The following is a 26,298-nucleotide window of genomic DNA, read 5'->3' as shown; positions in this document are numbered from 1 at the left end:
TTTTTATTTTAATTTTTTTTGAGATATTAATTCATGTTTAATGTGCTTAATTCAGTGGAGGAAAGTCCCTGTTTAAGAGTAGACCTAGCATAATTGAGTGGAGTTGTATGTAATCCTAGAAATAGAATGACATAAATCTACCGGATTAGAGTCAAATCTAATAAGAGAATTCATAGATTGAGTTAATGCGATGATAAGGGTTTTAATTAGAAAGATTTTCAATTAATCAACCTAGAATCAGTTGCTCTTACTCTCGAAAGAGATGTTATCATAATTTAGGGAATTCTATGGATCAAGTTACCAAGTGAATAAATTGTTTATTTCAGATTCATAATAATAGATGAAGTCTAGGTGGATACTTTCTTGGGTATTGTTTCTCTCATTGGTTATCATTCAGTTATTTTTCTGATTTATTTTCTGTTGAATTCTTAGTTAAATTAGTTTACTAATTTTTGTTTAAAACCTATCACTCCAAATTGTCGACTAAATAATACAACGATAATTACTAATACTTTTAGTCCTCATGGATACGATATCTCTACTCACCTTAGCTATACTATTTATCCATAGGTGCAATTGCCTTTATTTTTTTTTTTTAGTTAGTCAAGTGAGACACATCACGCTCTTAAGAGGCATGCTTGTTGACTCCTTTTAATGAGAATACCAAATGTTATGGATGGAAAATTCATGGAAAGTTACAATCCTCACCACGAAATAGCGCACTCACACGTCTTCATCGACGTTGCTTTTCGACCGGAAGACCGAGAGCTAACTATCGAGACTGAGAAAGTTCTATAGTCTACAATGATGTGGGTTCATAGGTGATGTGAGTCTGTGGTGAGGCAAAAGATGATGAAGACATGTGAATGCCTTCAACAGAGGTGAAGAATGAATCACGTCTGCTATAATGATAACTTTCTTCTTGCAATATGATCTTGGTCGAACGATCGCATTTGCTTGCGGTGAAAGTCTAAGACGATTAACATTGTCAACGTGTGATCTTTAGTGAAGAGGACCTTGGATGAGTGACGATGTCAAAGATGTTGTGAATGAGTGACCAACACTTGTGGAGGAAGTCCTAGACGAGTGGCAACATCAAGGATGAAGAGGATGGTTTTCCTTCATAGTCGTCTTATGGAAAATGTCCCTTAAGCACCTTCATGAAGGAGACAATATGAAAGGGCACGTAAGGTTATCCTCCAAGATGCATTTCAATAGTTAAGCCAACTATTGGATAAAGATAATAAAATAAAATAAAAACAAGTGAATAAGCTACGTATGTGAGAATGATATGCTTATGTTGCAAATGTGACAAGGTAGGATGCCTTCAGACGATGTTTTAGCCTTAAATAATGGCTTTTGTTGATAATGGCTTAGAATCGTAGAGGGAGAGAGAGATTTCTAGAGAGATATGCTCTTAAGAGTGAAATGTGTTGTTGAAGGATGTGTTGTTATGTTAAAGGAGGGAGACCTTCTTATATGTTTTGTTGCTTGTGGCTAAGGAACTTGTTAATTGGTGCAAGTTGTTGGTCACATGCCTTTCTCTCAGTGGGCAAAAGAAGAGGTGTACGCTTTTAATTGTGGCATTGTTCACCTACACCCGTTCCTTTTAGAACCTTTCCTTAAGGGTGGCTTTTACGCTCAAGAAGTGAACTTCCATACCCAACTAGTGGTCATTGACCTAACAATAGGCTCTCATGGCCAAAGAGACTCTATAGGCCCAAGAATAGGCATCAAAACCCATTCTCTTTTATGCTAAGTTGAAAGTCTTTATTCAATTTGAGCTAGCAATTATGTCGAACATTCAACATCTCAACATGGTTCAAGAATTATGGTGCACATTAAATCAAATCCAAAATTCCTCTTACATCAACCAAACAATATAATACTATTAAGTGATTTTTCCATTCAACCAACCAAATTATAAAATATTTATTGCTTCTTTATTCTATTTCCACCAAATAATATGAAAAAACAATAATTACTATTTTATTTTATTTGAGGTGTGGTTATAATTAACCAAAAATTATGCGGATGCGGAGTGAGCGGAATTAATTAATGGGAATTTTAACCTTCCAAGTTGAGAGAAGGTGTCTTGATGTGGTGGAAAGAGGATGCACTAATGGAGATAATAATTAAAAACGAAGAGGGGGGGAAGGGGGGAAGGCATTATCACAACACGTAATTGATGCCCCCCTTATGGTAAAAGGAATCTTTTCTTTCTTGAATTGTTTCCCATTGAGTTCTGTCAAAGCGCCGACAACTTAACTTCATTAGTACAACTTGTTTCCATCTGTACAACATTATATTGTGCAACTTCCATTATTTTTTATTATGAAAAATCAAGTTTACTATTGTCATTTTCTACTTGTTCACGACATTATACGTTCAATCCGTTATGATGATTAAGTTTCATATTGTCAGTTTCTACTTGTAAAGGAAATATTATTATTTTTAATTCAACCATTATTTTACATAATTGTACCAAAAGGAAATTATAGAGAAAGGTAGTTGAGATGAAGACAAGAGGTTGGTGGGCCTGCTCCTCTTAATTTGGTGTTTTTTTTTTTTGCAACATTTTTAAATATTTTATATTCGTTTTAAAAAAGAATTATATATGGCTCTCAATTTTTTAAAATATAGTAAAATACAATATAAAATTAAGAAGTTTGATTTTATAAATTTGGTAAAAAAAATGTCTAATATTCCGTTAATTCACTTCTCTAATTTGCTTTTTAATATTCGTGTAGATATATATTAATGAGGAACGGAGATGTGAAATTTGAAATTCAGTTTTTATATTTTTATTTTTATATTTTATATTTTTTAAGTTTTATAATTATTAATATTATTAAAATATTTTAGTAAATTTATTAGTATGATATTTTAAATAAAAATATTTATTTAGTAACTTAATAAATAAAAAATGATACTATAATGAACACAATTTTAATAAAATAATTTTAATATGATTAATAATTGAAATTGAGTTTTAAAATTTTAAAAATAAAAAATAAATTTTTAAAAATAAAAATACAAATACAAATACTAAATTTTAAATTTTAAGTTTTAAATTTTCAAAAATTATAAATACTTATTTCAAGACGGTGGTATTAATATAATTAAAATAATGTTATTATTCCTTTGACAGAACAAATTCATACGAGTGAAAAGTCAACCTGAAAAATGCTAAGATTATGGACTATTATCATCCCAAATTTGCACATATCGAGCATTTTAAGGTGTGATTGTTTTTAAAAAATAACTTATGAAAAATATTTTTAATTTTTTTATGAGAAATAGTTTGATAAAGAAAGATCAACTTTTCTTTTGGTTCATATAAAATTAATTTGAATAAAATCTAATATTATTATATTGATAACATTTTTTATTTTTAAAATATTAAAATATTGATATCAAATATTATAATTTTTAATATTAAACAATTATATTCATTTAATTATTATTATTCAATAATATAATAAAATATTAATATTATTTATTATTTTAATAAAGTATTTAATATTAAAAAATTATTTCAATAATAAATATATACTTCAATTTATAAATAATAAATATTTTCTAACAAAAGATATTAATATTTTAATAACATAAATATGAATACTTTTTTAAATTATGATTAACTTAATGTATCTCTTTAAGTCGAATATGTAATTATCCACTCTCATCTATTTAATATATGTAACTTCGTGTTTTAATTATTTTTTTATTATTAATTTTATATAATATATTAATTATAAAAAATTTTGATTGTCACAATAGAATTATTTTACAATATTTTATAACAAATATAATTTATGGTGCGTTTATTTTACTAATAATAACTTTTAAATATAATTTCAAAAAAATTATTGAACAACGGAAATTAAGTTATGCAGAATAATTCAGATATCCGAACTCATTTTTTAAAAATTATTTTCTAAATGTTTCTTTCAGTAAAACAAATTATCTTTAATATCTACAAGTTTGATTTTGTTATAGTTTATTAAAAAAAAAAACCTCAATTTCCTACACAAAAATATCCATATGGGTGGAGCCAAAATATTTTGATCGTCGAACAAATTCGAAAAATTAAAACTTTTAAAAGAATTTGTATAAATTAATACATAACATGATTAAATGTAAAAGTATTAAAAAATTATTTAAATATAGTAATTAAATAAATCCGAATCCTAAATGCAAAAATTTTCATAAAAACAACCATTTTTTTAGTATTAGACTAATAGTGATTCTTACAAGCTTAATTTTCTAATTAATAGGGACAAATAAAATTATTTTTATGCATATCATTTTTATCACTTGAATTGAAATAAAATTTCATTTTAATTTCATTTTGTAATTCTCGCCGGTAGTTGATTTTTGTCAAAATTAAATTATTAGTGGCCACGTTCAATTGCGGTTATGAGTTTCAACGAGCGGTTAAACTGGTTATTCGTTAATTCAGCCAGTAACAGTAAAGAGGAAACAACCATTACAATTTGGGCAATCTGGTTTTCCTGCAAAAAACCGTTACATGAAAGAAAAGTACGAAGTGTGGAGGAAGTAATTACCTTTATGGGCTAGCTGGAACGTTACAAAACCCCAGACCCAAAGCTTTGATAAAATGGAAGCCCCCTCCTACGAATTGGGTCAAAGTGAATGTTGACATAGGTTTCTCTGAGACAAAACAACATGTAGCATAAAGTTTCTTAATTAGAAATGACGAAGACTTATAATGGGGTCGGGAATCAGAACTCATAACCTAGTTAGATCAGTGGCGTTGGTTGAAGTGATGGTTGTTATTCACGAACTCTAGTTTGCGTTGGAGATGGGTTTCACGAAAATTATTCTAGAAAGTGACTCTAGAACAATTATTAAAAACCTCCAAGCAACAGAGGAAGACTATTCGGAGATAAGACTGATTACTTGGGATGTAAAGGCTCTAGCAAGGAATTTTTCTTCATGTTGTTTTGAGTTCGTTGCAAGAGAAGGTAACACAACGCGGCGCATGTGATGGTGGTCGAAGGGATGAGAAGATTAGAAGACTCATTCTAGGTTGAAGATGCTCTATTAAAAGCGTTGGAAATAGCAGATTTGGACTGTCGTTTCATCCAACCACCATAGTTTCCCTCGTCTATTGCTCGCGATTCTAGGTTGAGAAATTTTGATACTCTAAAGGTATATCTCAACTCCCTTCCATTGTTTGCTGGTTCCGATTACCAGATCTCGGAAGGTTTCGGCCATTTTGGGTTTTCTGGTCACTTAAGGGTTTGGAAGAAGCTTCTAGAGTTGCATCGTGTTTTATTTTCTTTATTTATCTGTATGAACTTCATTTACTATCTGCTTTTGTTGTGTGTTTGTTTGAACTACGTTTTGGACTTTCAAGCCCATTTTAATCAAAATGGATCGTTTATTAAAAAAATTTATTTTAGGTCAACTCATCAAAATTATTAAGTTGTTAAATTTAGATGAATATAAATATATTCGAGTTTTACTATAACTCTTTTCAAATTAATTGAACTTAAGAGTAGTTTTTTAAGTCATTATATTTTTGGCTCTCAATATATTTTTGATATTTATTTCAACTATATAATGCTTGATTTAACTTAAATTTATATTGTTTGCAATTCCTTGTGTATATGTGGACCGGCTCTTTTTCTTGAGTTTTAGACTATTTGCTTTCATGTCCATTGCGTAGATGATGATCTTGTTCATGTTTTAGCGATTGAATGAAGGTTGGTCATTTTTTTTTCAATTTGTATTATTATTTTTATTTTGCCTGAATTTTGTATTGATTTGATATTGTACTCAACGTCTTTGACCTGCTTTTTCTATTTTGTAAATCAAATTTACTATTTTGTTAGATTTAAGATTTTCCTGATAAATCTATGGGAAAGCTAAAAAAAAAAAAACTTTTAACACATAAAATTTCCTTTTTACCTTTTTTATTTTTTTATATAATTATATTATAAAAAAAGGTTATGATAGTATAAAATTATTATTTATACTATTATTTAAATCTCTGATTGAATTGGTGTCATAAGTCAACTGGGTATTTACTCAGTTAGGGAAATTACAATAGTATCTTTCCCTAATTGAAAAAAGTTATATTATTTGAGGGTATTTTAATTTTTTTATTTTAACAAAAACCAATAAAAATATACTTGGAATTTCAAGCCACATCAATTACATTAATAAAACATTTAATTTACTAACTAAAGATTTTTTTTTAATATTTTTATACATTTTAATTTTATTATGCAAATTTTATTACCTCTATCAATTGTATATCTATACTATTTATTAAGTATTTTACTAAGTCTATCAATTGCAAACTTTAATCGAGTCTCAACTCAATTAGGGAATTACCAAAAAACTATTTTATTTGCAAAATAAATTGTATGATTATGTGTGTTTTATTTTTTTATATTTTTATAAATTAATAAAAATTTATTCGTAATGAAATTTGAATCAAAGACATCAAGCATATAAAATTTTTTCATTTGTCATTTGAACTAAAGTAATTTTTAGTTTTTATTTGAAACTTTAATAATGATAAACAATTATATTTATTTAATATTCTTAATATGATGTGCTTTTGTGTTTAAATTTTTGTTTTACTCACAATTTAATCTATTTTTTTATTTTAATATCGTACATAATTCATTATTTATTGTATGTTATTTTTTAAAATATATTTGTATTATAAATACGTGATTTTCACAAGTAATAAAATTTCTAATATTTAATTATTTCCTTTGATTAATTTTACTTTATTTACTTTCCATTCTCTTATTAATTTTAATAATCCAAATAAAATAATATGTAATCTTTTCATTTCCTTAACATTCATATCTTTTATTTTACCTTCATTTATTTTCTTTCATTTACAATTATTAATCCAAATATAGTGTAAATTACATACCTTATAAGGATAAAAATAAAAGGCTTAATACTTAATTTGGTACTTGAATTTGACACTTTTTTTAATGTGATACCTACGTTTTTTAGTCTAATGTAGTATCTATATTTGACAAAAGTTATGCATTTTGGTACATGTATTTGACACAAGTTATACATTTTGGATCTTGAAGCTAACAATGTTAAATTTTTAGTGCTTAATTTGGGTTTTAGAGTTTATTTGATGAAATTTTCATATTTAGCTAATAATATTAGTAATTAACTTCCATCAAATTAATCCTAAAACCTGAATTAAATCATACACATCCGGTTTTATTTGAAAAATTAAATACAAATTTAAACAAATTCACAATTAACACTGAATATTTTCTACTAACAAAATTATGAAAAATTTAAATTTAATATTATTAGTAATTAATTTATATCAAATCAACCCTAAAACCTGAATTTAACATTAAAAAACTTCGTTACTTTTGAGTACCAAAATATATAACTTTGTCAAATACAATCACCAAATTGGACCAAAAAATAACATATGTACCAGATTAGAAAAAAAATGTCAAATTTGAGTACCAAATGATATATTAAGCCAAAATAACACTCATTGTCTCAATTACATTATAGGATAATATTTGATGCACTGTTAGTGTATGAATCTCATGCACTGCTAGTTTAACCATAACTTGCCACCTCATTAATGAGCTAATAACAATAAGTTATGAACTTACAAATAAATATTAATAAACCATAATTTGTCACCGAGAAAAATAACAAAAAGTTAAGGATTTACTGATAAATATTAATGAGGTGGCATGTCATGATTAATTGGTAGTGAATGAAATTTATATACTGACAATATATCAAATATTATCTCTTAAATTATTATTGTTAATAATTTTTTATCATTTTTTGAACTTCAACTCTTATTATTTAAATATTTTAATTAATTAACTTTTAAAAATAAATATTGAGAAACTATATTATTCAAAGTTTTTGTGAAGTATATTACTTTAAATTTTCAATTATAAATGTAAAATTAATAAAAGATTAAATTTGGAATTCTTTTTACAAAAAAAAAAGTCTAATTGTGATAATTTTTTTGGGAGAGGAGAGGATGTATTTACACTTCTACTCACGGGTCACATCGTACTCTAATTCTCATATTTAATGGAAAACTTTACAACTTGAGGAGTATATTTTCTAGAATTGTTTATGAGATAAGTTATTCGTCAAGATTTAGGTTTGAAATTTGAGAATATTATTTTTTAAAAAAATATTAGATATGAAATGTAACATCTCGAAATAGGGCCTAAACGGAATAGTGGTTGCGAAACTATAAATCCGAGGTAGAAAAATTTATTTTATTATCATTTTAAGGTCTATGGCATGATTTCATGATTGTGTGAAAATTTCGTTTAGAAATTTTATCGATAGAGGGTCCAATTTGATATTTAGGACTATATTGCAAAAGTTGTAAAATGTGTGTTCTAGTTCACAAAGGTATTAAGTACTTGTGAGTAATGGGTTTTTAAAGTGGAGGTCCTTGGATAGTAATTAGACCATTATACTAGTTTGGACAAAAATACCTAAAGGAAAATAAAACACCATAGTTTTTAATTAAGGGCATTTTGGTCATTTAGTTATTAAAATGAATTAAAAACAAAATTAAAAGCCAATTTTTGTCCATCTTCTTCATTAGGCCGAAATTTCAAGGTTTCTCCATAGCTAGGGTTTTTTCCAAGCTTCCAAGCTCCATAGTAAGTGATTTCAAGCCCCGTTTTTAATGTTCTTTACATTTTTGGAGTCCCGGTAACTTGATTAAGCTTATTCTAGCAATAATTCAACCTAGGGTTCATATTTGGAAAAATACCCATAGGTGAAATTTGTGTATTTTGGTGTTTTATGATAGAATATGAGGTTTTAAATTATGTTAGACAACTTGTGCTACTCGGTTTTAAGTGAAAACGAGTAAAAGGGCTTAATCGGTAAAAATACCTAATAGTCATAAGTACATGTTAGAGTGAGAATTTTATGTTTTCATAGATGGGAAAAATGATCAGCATGTCATAAAACATAAGAAAATAGGATGAAGTTTAAATTTCGAGCCTTGGGGAAAAAGTGTAAATACGTAAAAGTTTAGGGGCAAAAATATAATTTTTCCAAAGTTTGGGTCAAGGACTGTTTTAATAAATGTGAGTATTAAATAAGCTAAATTTTTTTATTATAGATCAAGAAGAACAAAATTCGGAGTTAGACCGGGGAAAGAAAAAGATAATGGACTAAATCGATATAGTTGATCGTATTTTGTTTCGAGGTAAGTTTGCGGTAAATAAATGCAATATTATATTATTTTATGTTAATGTTGTTAATTTCCAGCATGTGTATATTTATTTTATGAAATTATTCAAAGAAGACTCAAGCATGAATTGACGGAGAAGTAATTTCAGAAAGTCCCGGTTGAACCTTAGGAATGTGTAGAATACAAATGTCATGACATTAGGGTTTAAGGATACCATGTAAGACCATGCTAAGGCATGGGAATTGGTAAGGTTTCTAAGGCAAGGAAATCATGTAAGACCATGTCAAGACATGGCATTGATAAGTTACTATAAGGCAAAGGTCCCATGTAAGACCATGCCAAGGCATGGCATTGGTGAGTTCATAAGGCAAGGATACCATGTAAGACCATGTCAAGACATGGCAATGGTAAGTTTCAAAAGGATACCACGTAAGACCATGACAAGTCATGGCAATGGTAAGGTACCCGCGTATCCTTAGTATTCCAAGTGGTTCGACGGGAAAATTTAAAGAGAATATCAAGGTAAGGTAAGGTAAGACGAGTTATACTAAAAAGGTAAGACAAGTTCATGCTAGAAGAGCAAAGGTAAGTACATAATGTTCATGTATGCTTGATAAGGAAAAAGGTAAGTAAAATGTATTAATAAATTTGATTAAGTAAGTAAGTATTTAAGTAAGTGAGTAAGTGAAGAAGTTTAAAATATGTCTATGACAATTAATGAAGTTGCATTAAGTAGTATCATGCCAAGTAGTAAGATAATTCTTATGAATGTTGTTATTTATTTGCATGCAAACTTACTAAGCTTAATGCTTACCCCCTTTATTTTCCTTCTTTCTATAGTTTTTTCAAGCTAACTCGGGGATCGTAAAGTACGTCGGAGGTCCGGGCACACTATCACGAGGATTATTTTGGTATAGCTAGTCGTTTCATTTTGAGTATGGCATGTATAGCATCGTAGCCATTTTGTGTGTATGATCTTATGATATGGGTGATGAATGGTATGTAAATGCTTGATAATGATTAGCTGTTGGAATGGCTAATCAAGGACATGTTTGGTGTTATGTATGCCTAAATGCTAGTTATTCCATGAAAATCATGAAAAAGGTGAAATTAGCTTTAAAACAGTATCAGACAGCAATAATGATGTGAATTTGGAAAATCACTAAAAATAGTAGAAATTGATTTAGATAGTGAATGAGATATAGAATTAAAGCTTGATGAGTCTATTTCATATGGATGGAACAGGTATATGAGTTATATTTTATGAGATATTTAAATTTTTGTGAAACAGGGCTAGAGCGATTTATGGATCCCTTGTTCTGACTTTGGAAATTCACCAAAAATTGTAAAAAGCTAATTAGAAGTCATGCTTTACATGTACAGATTCCTTATTGAGTCTAGTTTTATAAGAAACAAACGAAATAATAATTGAAACTCTGTACAGGGAGATATTTAATTAGTAATACACAGGGGTCAGAGTAGTCGAACCCTGAAATAGGGGAGACTTTAACTAATAAACTGTACTAGTTGGCCGGACCAAAAATTCTAAAATAAATTTAGTTGATAGATATATGAGTCTAGTTTCAGGAAAAATTTACGGAATTGAATTTCGAGTTTCGTAACTCGAGATATGAATTTTTAAGCGACTGTGACACAGTTAGCCAACTTGTCTGGAAGTTCTAAAATAAATTGTTTGAGCTGTTTAATTAATGAATTAAATCCGTTAACACCTCGTGCTCGACTCTGGCGACGGTCTCGGGTTCGGGGCGTTACATGAAAAATAAACTTAGGCAATATTAAGCACATTTAAAATATAGGCTAGACTTAGGCTTAAATATCCAAGGCTCGAGTCTAAGACTCTGCTCGATTTTAAGTTTATAATATTTTATATTCTATTATTTTTATATATTACATAATTTATAACACAAAAATATAAATTTATATTAAATATATAAAACTATTCTAATGTAACATTAAAATAATGTTAAGATTATTATATAAAAAATTTAATAAGTAAAAAAATTAAATTATTAAATATTAAATAAATATAATATAAATATTTTTTTAAAATAAAAATTAATATGAGCGGACCAGAATGTTTGTATCAATCTTTTATAAATATAGACAAACTTAAATAAAATTTTAAACTTATATTTCTAATAGAACTAAACTTAAACAATTATAAAATATATTAATATCCTTATCCATCCTAACCCATCTGAATCATCAACACTTCTAACATTATCCAAGCTAGTAGATAGTTTTAGTTTGAAGGTCAATAGATAATTTTAGTTTGAAGGTCAATACATCTGAAGCAATTAAACGAGGCTGGCGAGGCTGTTGAAAACAGGACTGCCACCCAATAATTCAAGATAAGCCTAGATTTAGTACAGTGTATGTCGCTTTCTTTTTCTTTTTCTTTTCTAGTATTTTTATTAATCATGTGAAAAGTAATATAATTTAAAGAATATTATAATTAAAATATTCGATATCGTGTCTGTCATATTCTTTTTGACATATTTATAGTTATATCTCATTTAAATTAGGCATCATGTTTAAAAAACATTTAGTAAAAAATAAAAAAAATCAATTAAATCCCATTTAATTTGCATCTAATTATATTTTTATGCTAAACAGAAAAGATAATCAAGTTCCTACATTAATAAAATTATCATTGATTAATTTGGTTGTTAGATTACGTTGATGTGATTAATGGAACCCTAAAAAGGATGGCGTGTAGCATGCACGTAAAAAATTGCTAATGTGATTATAAAGGCTTTTTTACATAATTAATTTAAAAAATTAATTAATTACGAAAATAAATATTTGTTATAGTGTTCCGTTAGTGTCGCTTGACATATTAACGGTACCAAACTAAAATGTAATAAATGAAAATATTTAAGGACCTGATATGTAAATTTCTCATTTAAATTAACTATTGAAAAAAGCTTCTAGGGTGTCCAGCACTGTGGTGGTACTAAACCTTAAATAGGGTTAAATCCTTCATAAATTCTCATTGTTTATTATTTTATTTTATTCCCCTTCAACACCAAAAATAGAGAGGCCTCTTATCAATTAATCCAAATAGTTTTTTTCTACCAAAAAGTATTTTTTATAAAAAAGCCAATTCCAACTAAATAATAAATTTATTTATTGTTTGAAAAATAAATATTTTTGTTTAAATTATGCTTGACATAACAGTTAATGGTATTCATTGTAAATTTCTTTTGCTTACATTATATCTGAAAATTATAAATTTAACTAATAATTATAATTTATACATAATAAGATTTTTCTAAAGATTTTATAATTATAATTTTATACTGATAATAAGGATTATTATAAAAGCTTTAGAAAAATCTTATTATGTATAAATTATAATTATTAGTTAAATTTATAGTTTCCAAATATAATTTGAGCGAAAGAAACTACTATGAATATTGTTAATTGCTATGTCAGATATAATTTGAACAAAAAAATTATTTTTCAAAAAAAAATTATTTCCAGTTAGAATAAGCTTTTTTACAAAAATACTCTTTGGTAGAAAAAACTTTTTGGACTAATTAATAAGAGGTCTCTATATTTTTTATGTTGAAGGGAATAAAAAGAAAATACTAAACAAGGAGGGTTTATGAAATAATTAACATTATTTAAGGTTTGGTGACGTGTCAAGCAGCGCCTTAAAACTTTTTTTTTCAGCAATCAATCTAAATAGGGAATTTACATATCATGTCTTTGAATATTTTAGTTTATCATTTTTTTGTCTAATGTCGCCAATATGTCAGGCGGCACTAGCGGAACATTGTAGCAAATGCCTATTTTCGTAATTAATCTGTTTCTCATACCATTTTCGTAATTAATTATTATTTTTATATTATTTATGTAAAAAAGGTCGATTATGAAATATAAATTATAAATATTATAAATATATATAAAATAATTATAAATTTTATATGTTAGAAAATAATTTAAAGAATTGTAAAAAATATATAAATTTATAAAAATTATAAAAAAAAGTTTAAAAGTTAAAAAAACTCTCAATAAAAAACAATTAAGCTATTATCATGAGCCCTTATCAATATTAATTTGACCATAAATGGATGTTGATTTAATCGACATAAACAATGAGAAGCTAATATATGACATGCGACGTGGATATAAGACGTGCCACGTAGATAAGTATGTTAGTATGCCACATGGATAGATGACTACAATTTTTGTTAATGGAGAAGCTTTATTGATTTTTTTTATTTGTTGACAAGAGCTAATTAGGTGAACTTTTTCAGTAAGACTTAATTATTTTTTAGTGAGGGTTTTAGGCCTTACTCTTAAAAAATTACAAAAAATGATAATCTAAAAATAAATAATACTCATGTTATAGTTTCATTTGTGACAAGACATGTGGCAAGCCTAGAAGATGCCTGAACAATAAACCTACACTAGAAAGACAAGTGATCATCAGTGAGCTCACTCTCCCGAGTGAACTATTCAAACAACAAGCGGTTCAATCTCCATTGGGAACATAGAGTTGTTTAGTCACCAAATATCACATGGGTTCAACTGCTTTATCCTATCATATTCAGATTGGATGGTAGGATCTATCCTGTCCCAAATATCCCCGTCCGATTGAAGACATCCTTTCTACGAGCTCTGTAATGATTGCTAGATGACAAGTCCAACACATTAACACCATATTACACAAGACCCCTTTTATAAACTGTTGGATATGGTGCCTTAAGTGTAGTATTTTCGACTATATATACTTGTATTTTCCACGAATAGATTGGTTTAATAAAATTATTCATAAATTACATTAATACCTTGTATATTGTTCTCAATGAGTTTTTGACACAAAGCAAAATGGAAGCAAATATTGGCTTACTGGTTATCCAATGTTTAACTAATACTAAGCGATTTTACGTGGTCAGATCGTAATATTAAAGACAACTTATATTAGTAGATGAACCTAAACATGTCCTTAGTCTAATTAGAAATGAGCAAGCTGATTGAAAAAATAATATGCCGTTTCAATTCCAATTAGTGAGATGCTTTGTCTTGAGTATCGGAGTAGATGACTCTCAGAAGATAAATACATAGATGTGACTGAGTGGACATAAGACAGAGCCCAAGTAGAATAGATCCTGATAGTACGTACTCACTATAGATCATTAAAAGTATATGAAATCAGATAATTATTGGACACACATGTACACTACACATCATTACAAACATTGACAAGGAAGCAACACAAGGAATCAAATTGTATGTCATTACAAAATGCAACAATAGCTACAAGGATGCTCACTTCTAATATTTCTAAAGTTTGGATAGAAATTGGTTTGATAAATAAAGCCAGCAAGAAAAGATTGAATGTAAGTAGGAAGAGAAATGTAAGCAAAACCAAATGAATATTGGGTTGATTATGACTGACTTGGGCGTATTGGAGAGACACGATAATTTTTATAATTTTTTTACATTTTTTACAATTTTCTTACGACTTTATAAAAATTTATAATTTTTTTTCTATATTTCTATATATTTTATAATTTTCACGATTTTTTATAAAATTTTGCATTTTTAATAATTTTTTACGATTTTTATAATTTTTTCTAATTCTTAATAACTTTTAAATATTTTTATTAAAATTTAATAATTTTACAAATTTTATTGATTTTTATTTTTTATCATTTTTGCTATATGTCATGTCGTGGTTGTGATACGAGGTGACTTTAAATGAAAAAAAATTAGAGGTAATTAACCTTAACAGTTAAAGGGTCATTTTGATGCATTTTGACAATTCAAGTACCCAATTGAATAAAAAAAAAGAAACTTAATTTATTTTTTAAAAAAATTGGAAAATTTTTTACACCCTTAAATCTAATAATAATCATTTGGTAGTTGAGTGATTGAATCCGCATTGTGCTTCTTTTTTATGACGAAAAAAAAATAGATTTTATAATTAAATTGAGAAAATTTCCAAGGATAAAAGTGGCTTAATGGTTTAGGAAGATAAAAAAGTTTTGGCTTTGTGTCGTGGGTTTGAAACTTTCGGTGTGTATTGGATTTCCTTTTCTTGGGAATCATGAAAAATTTAGAAAAATAGACTAAAAAAGAATAGTGAAAATGAAGCAAAAAAAAATCATAAATATTATGTTGATAACGTGTTATGAAATAAAAAAATAAAAAGAGTAAAAACAAGAGAAATAGAGGAGTAAAAAAGAATAATAAAATTCTACTTCTAATGACAGTAAATTATCTATTTCTAATGACTGTAAATTATTTTAGGATGTATTTAAAAGCTAAATTTCACATTATATTTTTTATAATAAAAATACAAATATTAAAGTTAAATTTCAGGTTAAAATTTTTTATTTGAATTTTACAATATTATTTGAATCAGACTAAAATAATCAGTTAAATAGAAATTCAATCGAATTACGTTAAATTGAGAATTGATTCGAACAACTTGAATGAACTAAAAAATTGATTGAATTGATTCAACCAAATTTTTAAAATTTTTTAAAATTTTAATAACTTTTTAATTAAAGCAATTGATGATAGGAATCAATCGAACCCGTTTAAGAAACATAGGAACACGTTTTACAGTTCCCAATGGACAGCGGGAAACGAGCAACGGCGTTTATGAAAATTGAAAACACATTGTAGTGTGAAAACCCCACTTTCTCTTTCCTTTTAAAAAAATAATGAGAAAACAAGTTTTTCTCACATGATCTGGAAACAAGTGGACTCATAAACAACTCTTTATAAATTCACCTCTGATTTTTTGTCATAGGTCAAATTTGTTTGATATTGATGTGCTATAAATGCTTATAATTAATGAGCAATTCTTTCGGATTTTCTTTAAAAAAATAAAATTGTAGTAATTGAGTTTCCATTACAAGCGGGTAAAGGATTTTCTCAATCTCACTCAGTAGCTATCCTATAAGCGTCTAAGCAAAATTTATTCTTCTCTTCTCTCTTCTTTATTCTTTCCCTTTCTTTTTCAATAATATATTTAATATTTTTCTGTTTTATTATTCTTATGATTGATTAAGCATTGATTCTCTCTTTTAATTAGGCAGCTCATTTTCAAGTTTTTCCAAGGAAGGAACTTGGTTAGGTTGTGTTCTCTTATCTTCTGCAAATTTTCCTTCTTCATATTTTTAAAAAGGTGCTTTTTTAGTTGTTAATTCTTCTCAAGTATTCATAATTAATGCCCTGGTGAGTAGTTGTTGGAATTTCAGCTACTACTGAAACCAAAATGAGATTCAAAAGAGGAAGAGAAAGATCTGCATCTATTATGTTTGATTTCATTTAATTGTTTTATCTTCTTTCTCTTTGAAATTCGAGTGGGGTCTTCTGTTTTCTTCATAAATTTAGCTTCAGTAAGAAATCCGAACCTGAAATGATGCTTTGTTGTTATTTTTTTCTTTTGAAATGTTTATGGATTTGAATCAGTTATGGTTTACTGTGATTTCATGGTTGTTGTTAATACTGGATTTGTTGATAATAAGATGCTGCTGTCCATCCAGTGTGTTATTAGCTCTTTTTTTTTCTTTTTTCTTTTGGCTGAAGATTCATTCGTATCTTAGATTAAAACTTTAGTATTCCTCTGTTTTTAGGAAATTTCTATTCGGGGGTTCTGGGAAGAAATTGGAATTCAAAAAAAAAAAAAAAGTTAATATGATCTAAAACGGTCAAGTGGCTTCTGTTGGATTGAAGAATTTGTGAATGGGATTATGATAATTTAGAAATGTGATTCTTTCTTTTCTACCTTATCTGACTTGTGAAACGATGTTTTCCTGTTATATTCCTTAACATTGTTCATTAGGATTTTATCTGATGCATTTATTTTAAACAAACAGATATATGTTGCTAAAGAATTTGATGGAAGACAAGCAACTGGACTTTAACCGGCCACTTCTCTCTGTGAGGCGCTTCACATCCCAGGTTGCAGGTTCTGAATCTGAGGGCAACAAGAAAACTGATAATTCACTCAACAAAGTACCCAATCCGCCTGTTTATAAATCAGAACTGAAATCAGGTCCGCTCAGGAACCCTGGAACAGTTCCTTTTGTATGGGAGAAAACCCCAGGTCGACCAAAGGAAGAAAGCAATATACAAACTGGTGCTCTTGACCGGCCTCCTATTGCCCCAAAGCTTCCACCTGGGAGGGCTTTGAGGGATAAGCAGCAGTCTCCTAGAAAAGGGTCTGATGCTAAAACTTTTGCACCCTACCAAACAGAAATGGTGGCTTCCAGTTCTCAAAATGTTCCATCATTGGCTCTCAATGAAACTACATATGAATGTGCAAATGGAGAAATGGAGGAGACAGGGAGTTCTGGCTCGAAGGATAGTGGTGAGGCATATGTAGATGCACTTGATACACTTTCACGGTCAGAGTCATTCTTCTTGAACTGTAGTATTAGTGGTGTGAGTGGATTGGATGGTTCAGATATCAAACCATCTGGAACCTTCTCATCAGATCCCCAAACTCGGGATTTCATGATGGGTCGTTTTCTGCCAGCAGCAAAGGCAGTAGCATCAGAAACACCTCCATATGCTACAAAGAAACAACCTATAGCACGAGAGCCACCAAGACAGATAAAGAAGCTTGTAATTGCGGATAAGCAGCAACCACTTTATGCATCCAGTCCAAACAAGTTCACACATGCACAGGATGACTGGTCCGAAGAAAGTGAAGATGATTGCTATAGCGACTCTCAAAACTTTTCAGTCAATGTTTGTGGCTTGTTTCCTCAGTTTTTGCTTAAAAACTCCTTGTGTCTTTTGAACCCAATACCAGGAGTGAAAGCTCAAAAATCAGCGCAAACTGCATACTCTGATCACAGGCGAGAGGCTAAATCCTCGTATTTGAGATCTTGCAATGAAACTGAAACTGAGGTAATTCCAATCCCTTCTCCTCCGTTTTTATTTTGATTTCCTTCTGTAAATTAAATATTGGTTTCATTTCTTTCTGCATAGCATTCTGAGGCTGCTGGCAAGAAACGCTTAACAGGTATTGCCCAAACAGAGGAGGCTATTGAGGATAAGAATAATCTAAAGAGTGGATCTAGCAAGAAGAGTTATAGAAGTGATTGTCGGAATCCGGAGGGAGCTTCTCTTTTTAGGCATTTTCAGGGTAATAATGTATCATCATATCCTAGTCAAATATCCTGGCTGGGGCATCAAGAAAAACGGTTTCTTGGTATTCCTGATAAAGCTAAGAACTACAGGGTTAGTAGCTTTGATCCGCATAAGCCAGGGAGCAAGAATCTTCAAGAATGTCTGGCAAGTGAGAGTATTAGCCAGGAATCAGGTTCAGCAAGCCCTGTTGAGAAAACTCTGTATGTAGATTCTGTACAAAGGGGAATATCATCCAATTCATGTTTTCCAGATGAAACAGCATCATGCATGAAGGATGGTTTGGAGATCCTAGTTAATCCTGGGGAAATGGAGGAGAATCCTTCAGTAGATTCTTCATTGAAGCATACCAAGCACTTGAATCATGTGGTTGATGAGAAGACACCTGTTCTGCATAAGTGCATGGAGTCCGTGGATCCGTATTCTCTGCTTTTGCCTGAAAAATATGCTCCTTACTTGCAAATGGATGCCACGGATGGTGTTAGAAGGGATCAAGATTTGATTCAGGATTCTAGTAAATTGACATTCTTAAATGTTAATGAATTTAAATTAAGTCAACAAGACCTCATACAACATTCTAATAAATTTACAAACTCAAAAGCAGCTGAGTGTAGAAAAGCTGATTTGGAAAGCCAGCCGCAAATCAAATCAAGTAACCAAGGAAGTTCTCATGGCTGCAACTTAAAATTTCCTCTTGCCTTACCTTTACCTAAAGCTCCATCAGAATCTTGGTTGAAGCGCACCTTGCCTGCTGTTTCCTCGAGAAATTCATCTTCACGGACTGGTCTTGGTACATGTAACTATAGTGAAACTGAAGCCTACACAGCTCTGTCCAGTGATCTCAAGTGGGAAAACATTGTTAAATCTTCTAATGTTCATCACGGTCGTTTGCGGTTTTCAGAGGTAATTTCAATTTCTTAGTTCATACTTCTGTTTTTCTTTATATTTTTGGTTTACTGTTAATGGATCGAGTTCATACTTTTACCGTGTAATTTCTCATGTATTCAGGAACAACTTCCTCCTATACCAGAAGCTTAGAAGTATTGGGATTCATTGCTTTTATGGGGTTAAGGATGCATAAAGAAGATTAAACCCCTTTTAAATATTTATATCTACAAACAGTATAAGTAAATGATGGAAAGCTGTAAAAGTGTAAAATCAATATTTGCATAGGGCACTGAAATATGAAGGTTATAAACTTTTGTAAATAACATCAATTAGTTCGTTGAGTAGGTCCAATAATCCTGTAGTTGGATTCTTTTCTAAAGGGATTCAGAACTGTATCCTCTTATTTGCAATAAAAGGAGAAATTTGCTGCTTGTATCATTAGCATTAGCAATATCATGCTTTTCACAAATGGAATAAAAGACCAGATAGGATCGGTTGGTCAAAATAACAGTTTAATCAACTGAATTGGTAGAATAAAATTTGAAAATCTAACCAATTTTCAGTTCCGATTGCTTTTGTGGCTAAAAGTAAAGCCCGAGTCTATTCATCAAAATTCTTGATGAGAAAGGTCATCCTTCGGGGATGAGACAAGTGATTTAACCATTTCAGTCAAAATTGAACATTACCTCAATAAAATATTATTGGAATTTTATATTAAATACACAGCTGACAATGTATATTTAAAAAAAAAATAAAGTTGACAACGTAAAATTATCAAGATACATAATTTTTTTTTTCAAATATGATAGATAATCTGTGACTATTAGTTTGATGAAGCTTCATATGGTCCTTTATAGAGGTATTCATAAGTTGGGTTAGACTGGGTTTGGAACGGGTCTAAGTATAATATTAACTTATTTTATATTTGTCTAAGTTCGGCACGGTGTGAAATATGAGCTTAAAATTTTGTCCAAATTTACCCATATTTGCAAAAGACTAATCTAAGCCTATTTTAGGTTTGCCTATATTATTTTTTAAAAAATATTTATTTTATTTTAATATTTAATAATTTTATATATATTTTTTATTTATTAAAATTTTTATATAGCCATCCTAACCTTATTTTACTGTTTACATTAAAGTAGTATTATAAATTATATAATATATAAAAACAAAATAATAGAAAGTATTATAAATTTAAAAATAAATCGGGCCGAGCCGGGTTTGGACCTTAAATGTTAAAATTCAAGCTCGACTCATATTTTAAATAGACTTAATTTTTTTGCCTAGTTTCATTTTTTAGATTTAATATCAAACGCTCCTAAATTTTAGACGGACCTTTGAGTCTGAACGAGTAACTAGAACCCTAAACAAATTTATTCTTATATAAATTTGTAAAATTTGCGATTATCACCGAAGCCATGTTTCCAAGTGTAACTGTTAAGGTAGGGCATGTGCGATACGCATCCAAGCAGTTCTCATATGTTTGATGTATTAGGATACATAGATTATGAGTCCACTAACTTGATTAGCAAGAAAAACTTCATTTGAAGTTATCAGTCAAGTGTTTTCGGAAATATTTTTATGTGTCAGTCTATTCTTAAAACTTGTGACACTACTTCCATTATGAGCATTTCTAAATGAGATGCCAAAATAAAGGTGATTTGACTATAATATTTTGATTATATGTGAGGATTTTCCATTTCAAATTATCTTGGAGATATATCTAACCTTCTCTTGGTTTAATTTAATTAACTAAATTCAAGAGATTTTATATTTTGAAATTCTTAATGCTAACTTGAAGCTTCTAAGACTAAAATGGATGGACTCATGAGTAATAACACCATGCTCATGATTTTCTTTCTTTATTTCCCTTTCGGATATATTTGGCGAAATGATCAAATTCACTAATAGACTAATATATTGAAAGTGAAAGTTCATTGAATTTGTCTTCCAATTGCACATTAGTTGCGACTAGTTGTACTAACTGACGTAGTAAAAAAAAAAAAATTAGAGATGAACACAAAAAGTTGATTACACGATTCGAAAATCTCTTATATCTGCAGGACCTTATTTAGAGGGTAATCCACTATAAATATGCTTGTATAAGACATGATTTAAGTTTAGCTTATACACCAAGTTACAACCTAACTCTTATACATTAACCTAAGGTCACTCTCCCCATTAAGACTTCCCATTTGAAAGCTTGTTTACAAACTGAACATGAACCAATTTCTTTACAATGAATTTTGCACTAAAAACACGTTCCTAACAATGGACAAAATAAGTGCTCTCTCTCTTGCTTCTCTTGCTTTTCGAAAAGATTAAACACAAGTCTTTAAATATATTTTGTACTACTTTGTAAAAGAGTAAGTGTGACCTGAATGAAACTTTAAGTTTCACCTTAATCACTTATTATGGAATATAATAAAAGAGATCTTCTTGACTTTAACTTCCTCAAAATCCACATATTTAAATAAGGTAAATAGATCATACTAAGGCTCTTGAAAACTTTCCTTGCTTGATCTAATTTCTTCTCTAATTATAATCTCAAGATTTGATGCATAAAGTCCACGAAAAGATTAAGTAAATAATCAAGATACACAAGTCAAAATATGCCAACATTTAAGGGAAGTTGCATAATGTTTAGTTGCAAAGTGATTTTCAACTGGTGTCACATCTGGCATTAGCAATTTCCACATTTGGAAATTTTGACCAAAAACCTTATAACAAACTTTCTCAAGCAAAAGTATATGTAACTAGAAATAAATATTTTCAAACTCCTCGTAAATGTCACGACAATGATTAATGACATCAAATCATAAAAAAATCATTGTATTATAAAAACAAAAATTAAAAAAACCAAAGATCTAGAGTTCCAGTACAAAAAAAAAATTATCCAAAGAAGAAGAAGAAGAAGCAAGTAATAGTAGCAATTAAACCAACAATCTCAACACCATCAAGTTCTAACAATTCGACTAACAACTCCAGAACAAAATAAACTTAGGGCAATCGCAATGGGAAGAACATATTCATAAGCTGAAGTTTCATTAACACATAAAACACTCATATGTAGGAAGTATCATGAAACACAAAACAATTAACAATAGTAAGCAAGCCAAATGAGAACACCTCTTAGTAGCAACATCAATACACTCCCCTTCAGTAAGATGTTTCAACAGGGGTGTGATGGATGCTAACTGTAACAAATTGGAAATTTTGTATATTAGAAAAGTCATAAAAGTGCCAGAATTGGACATTCTAGACTGTTAGAATTAAGTGACCCAAATTCTTATTTAAATAAAATACGATGGAAAATAAAATAAAAGTAAAATCCATATAGAACTAGACTTCTTTTATTTTATTTTAGAATAAGGTTTTTTAAACCTTATTAAACTCTATCTATTTTATATTGATTAGGATAAGGTGTTTCAATCCTACTAGAATATGGCTTTGCAAGCCTATAAATAGACATAGTCTATTCCTCTTGTATTTGATTCAAATTATTCGACATAGTGAATTTTCTTCTCCTCTGCCCGTGGTTTTTTTCCCGAAAGGGTTTCCACGTAAAATTTGTGTGTTCTTTATTTTATTTATTTTATTTTATTTTATTTTTTCACAAATTGGTATCAGAGCTTCCGGGTTATTCATCTCGATCACGGTAATGGCGTCTTTGAAGTATGAAATTCCGCTGTTGGATCGCAACACCAGATTTGCGTTGTGGCAAATTAAGATGCAAACAGTTCTTGCACAGATGGATCTGGAGGATGCCCTGCTAGGGATAGATAAGATGCCTTCGACATTAACAGATGAAGAGAAGAAGCGTAAGGGTCGAAAGACATTAACACAATTACATTTGTATTTGTCCAACGAAATTTTGCAGGATGTGATGAAAGAGAAAACTGCCGCTGCATTATGGAAGAGGCTAGAACAAATATGTATGTCGAAAACTCTAACAAGCAAGTTGTATATGAAGCAGCGTCTTTATGCTCTTCGTTTGGAGGAAGGTGAGTCTGTAAACAAACACTTAACAGTGTTTAAAGAAATTCTCTCAAACTTGGAGGCCATGGAGGTTCAGTATGATAAGGAAGATCTAGGGTTGATTCTACTTTGTTCGTTGCCCCCGTCTTATTCAACCTTTAGTGACACGATTTTATATAGCCGCGAGTCTCTCACAGTTGATGAGGTTTATGATTCTTTAACCTCATATGATAAGATGAAGCATCTTGTGGTTAAACCCGACTCTCAGGGAGAGGGTCTCATTGTTCGTGGGAGACAAGATCGGAATGCTGATGATGATCGTGGTAGGACACAGGAACGGAATCCTCGTGGTAAATCTAATGGTAGATCGAAGTCTTCAAACAGAGGTAAAACTTGCAACTTCTGCAAGAAGAAAGGGCACATTAAATCTGAGTGCTATAAGCTACAAAATAAGATTAAAAGGGAGGCTACGAATCAAAAGGGAAAACAACCAGAAAATTCCGGTGAAGCTGATGTTGTAGAAGACTACATCGATGGTGAACTTCTAGTCGCTTCTGTCAATGATTCTAAAGTAAGCGAGGAGTGGATACTTGATTCAGGCTGCACCTTCCACATGAGTCCCAATCGGGATTGGTTTACAATTTACGAAACAGTATTTGAAGGTGTTGTTTTGATGGGAAATAATGCTTCATGTAAAATCGCAAGTGTTAGAACAATTAAAGTTAAGATGTTTAATGGAGTTGTTAGAACACTTAGTGACGTGCGGCATGTTCCAGGATTGAAAAGAAATTTAATTTGATTCAAAAGGGTACAGATACACAGCTGAAAGTGGGGTTTTAAAGATTTCCAAAGGGTCCCTTGTTGTGATGAAAGGGCAGAGAAAGATTGCCAAGTTATATGTTTTACAGGGTTCTACTGTTACTGGTGATGCAGCTGTCGCTTCCTCTTCCTTGTCAGATGATGATATTACTAAACTTTGGCATATGCGCCTAGGGCATATGAGTGAGAATGGCATGACAGAATTAAGCAAAAGAGGACTTCTTAATGGGCAAGGAATTTGCAAACTGAATTTATGTGAGCACTGTGTTTTTGGGAAGAAAAAGAGAGTTCGATTCACTAGAAGAATCCATAACACGAATGGAACGTTGGAGTATATTCATTCTAATCTGTGGGGGCCATCCAGAGTGCCTTCGAGAGGTGGAGCTAATTATATGCTAACCTTTATTGATGATTTTTCCAGAAAAGTTTGGGCGTTTTTCCTGAAGCAGAAAAGTGATGTGTTTTCTGCATTTAAGTCTTGGAAAATTATGATTGAAAAACAGAAGGGAAAACAGATAAAATACCTCCGCGCAGACAATGGCTTAGAGTTTTGTTCTGATGAGTTTAATAGATTGTGCAAGTCAGAAAGAATCATGAGACACTTGACAGTTCGTCATACTCCACAGCAAAACGGCGTTGCAGAACGAATGAACAGAACGATCATGGAGAAGGTTCGATGTATGTTGTCAAATGCCAACTTACCGAAGGCATTTTGGGCAGAAAAGGCCTATACTGCATATTTTTTGATCAACCGATCCGTTGCCATTGAGAAAAAGACTCTACAAGAGGTATGCCTGGTAATCCTGCTAATTATTCTGATTTAAAGATTTTTGGGTGTCCTGCGTATGCTCATGTTGATAATGGAAAATTGGAACCGAGATCTATTAAATGTATTTTTCTTGGTTATAAAGCTGGTGTAAAAGGGTATAAGTTATGGTGTCCTGAAAATAGAAAAGTTGTGATTAGCAGAGATGTTGTTTTTGATGAAACTGCTATGCTACCTAACTTATCTCTTAAAGACTCTTCCAATAAAGAAAATCAAAAGCAGGTGGAGCATCAGATTAATACAGAGTCAACTCCTCAAGCCAGAACAAAAATTGAGAATAGAGTTGCTTTTTCACCATAATACTCTATCGCCAAAAATAGAACTAGAAGAGAAATTAAACCTCTAAAGAAGTATGCCGAGGTTGATCTAGTTGCTTATGCTTTAAATGTGGCTGAAGATATAGATGCGAATCAAGAGCCATCTAATTATTCTGAGGCGGTTAGCTGTGAAGACTTAGAAAAGTGGATGTTTGCTATGCAAGAAGAGATGGAATCACTCCACAAAAACAGAACATGGGACCTTGTGAAACTTCCTAAAGGTAAAAAGGTTGTTCGTTGTAAATGGGTGTTTAAAAAGAAAGAAGGGACTCTAGGAGTTGAAGAACCCAGATATAAAGCAGGGCTTGTTGCAAAGGGTTACAGTCAAATTCCAGGAGTGGACTTCACAGATGTGTTCTCTCCAGTTGTTAAGCATAGTTCGATTCGAGCTTTGCTTGGTATTGTGGCCATGCATGATTTGGAGCTTGAGCAGTTAGATGTAAAAACTGCATTTCTGCATGGAGAACTTGAGGAAGATATTTACATGCAACAACCAGAGGGTTTTATAGTCTCAGAAAAAGAGGACTATGTTTGCTTACTGAGAAAGTCCCTTTACGATTTGAAACAGTCACCAAGACAGTGGTACAAGAGGTTTGATTCCTTTATGACTTCTCATGATTTCAAAAGAAGTAGTTTAGACAGTTGTGTTTACTTTAAGAAAAAGAGTGATGGTTCTTTTGTGTATCTACTTCTTTATGTTGATGACATGTTGATAGTAGCAAAAGATAAAGGAGAGATAAGAAAGGTTAAAGCCCAACTAAGTGAAGAATTTGAGATGAAAGATTTAGGACCAGCAAAGAAGATACTTGGTATGGAGATTCTCAGAGATAGAAAAGCAAGTAAATTGTACCTAAGTCAGAAGGGGTACATTGAGAAAGTTCTTTGCAGGTTCAATATGCAGAGTGCTAAGCCTGTTAGTACTTCTTTAGCAACCCATTTCAGACTTTCATCGGCCTTGTCTCCTCAACAGATGATGAGATTGAGTACATGTCACATGTTCTATACTCTAGTGCAGTGGGATCTCTTATGTATACTATGGTTTGTTCACGTCCAGATTTATCATATGCAGTCAGTGCAGTTAACAGATTTATGGCAAATCCCAG

The 26,298-nt window shown here is 30.3% G+C and overlaps 1 protein-coding gene and 1 long non-coding RNA gene across 6 annotated transcripts; one reads left to right on the top strand and one right to left on the bottom strand.

The window, feature by feature from the left end:
* Positions 1-619: 619 nt before the first annotated feature.
* LOC121211326 (uncharacterized) lies at positions 620-5,673 on the bottom strand. The gene is made up of 2 exons (XR_005906630.1): positions 4,572-5,673; positions 620-1,156 (listed from the first exon to the last, which is right to left on the bottom strand). It is a non-coding gene; the product is annotated as an uncharacterized lncRNA (long non-coding RNA).
* Positions 5,674-15,956: 10,283 nt separating this feature from the next.
* On the top strand, positions 15,957-19,690 carry LOC107934048 (uncharacterized). Of its 5 annotated transcripts, XM_041082542.1 has the most exons (5): positions 15,957-16,125; positions 16,299-16,340; positions 17,086-18,124; positions 18,206-19,267; positions 19,373-19,690. In XM_041082542.1, the coding sequence occupies exons 3-5, from the start codon at positions 17,090-17,092 to the stop codon at positions 19,400-19,402; spliced, it is 2,127 nt and encodes a 708-aa protein (XP_040938476.1). In that variant the 5' UTR covers positions 15,957-16,125; positions 16,299-16,340; positions 17,086-17,089; the 3' UTR covers positions 19,403-19,690. The 5 variants fall into 5 exon arrangements, with proteins under 5 accessions (XP_040938476.1, XP_016721877.1, XP_016721875.1 ...); XM_016866388.2 differs by lacking the exon at positions 16,299-16,340; XM_016866386.2 differs by lacking the exon at positions 15,957-16,125 and having other exon boundaries at positions 16,126-16,391.
* Positions 19,691-26,298: the final 6,608 nt, after the last annotated feature.

This window comes from Gossypium hirsutum, chromosome A12 (genome assembly GCF_007990345.1).
Source record: "Gossypium hirsutum isolate 1008001.06 chromosome A12, Gossypium_hirsutum_v2.1, whole genome shotgun sequence".
Lineage (NCBI taxonomy): Eukaryota > Viridiplantae > Streptophyta > Magnoliopsida > Malvales > Malvaceae > Gossypium > Gossypium hirsutum.
The sequence above is the reverse complement of the archived record's forward strand: the minus strand, read 5'-3'. Positions and strand labels throughout refer to the sequence as shown.

Coding starts and splice junctions, on each gene's coding strand:
- LOC107934048 (XM_016866388.2), top strand. CDS start 17,090: ATGTTGCTAAAGAATTTGATGGAAGACAAGCAACTGGACTTTAACCGG. Junction 18,125..18,205: donor GCAATGAAACTGAAACTGAG/GTAATTCCAATC, acceptor CTTTCTGCATAG/CATTCTGAGGCTGCTGGCAA. Junction 19,268..19,372: donor GTCGTTTGCGGTTTTCAGAG/GTAATTTCAATT, acceptor TCATGTATTCAG/GAACAACTTCCTCCTATACC.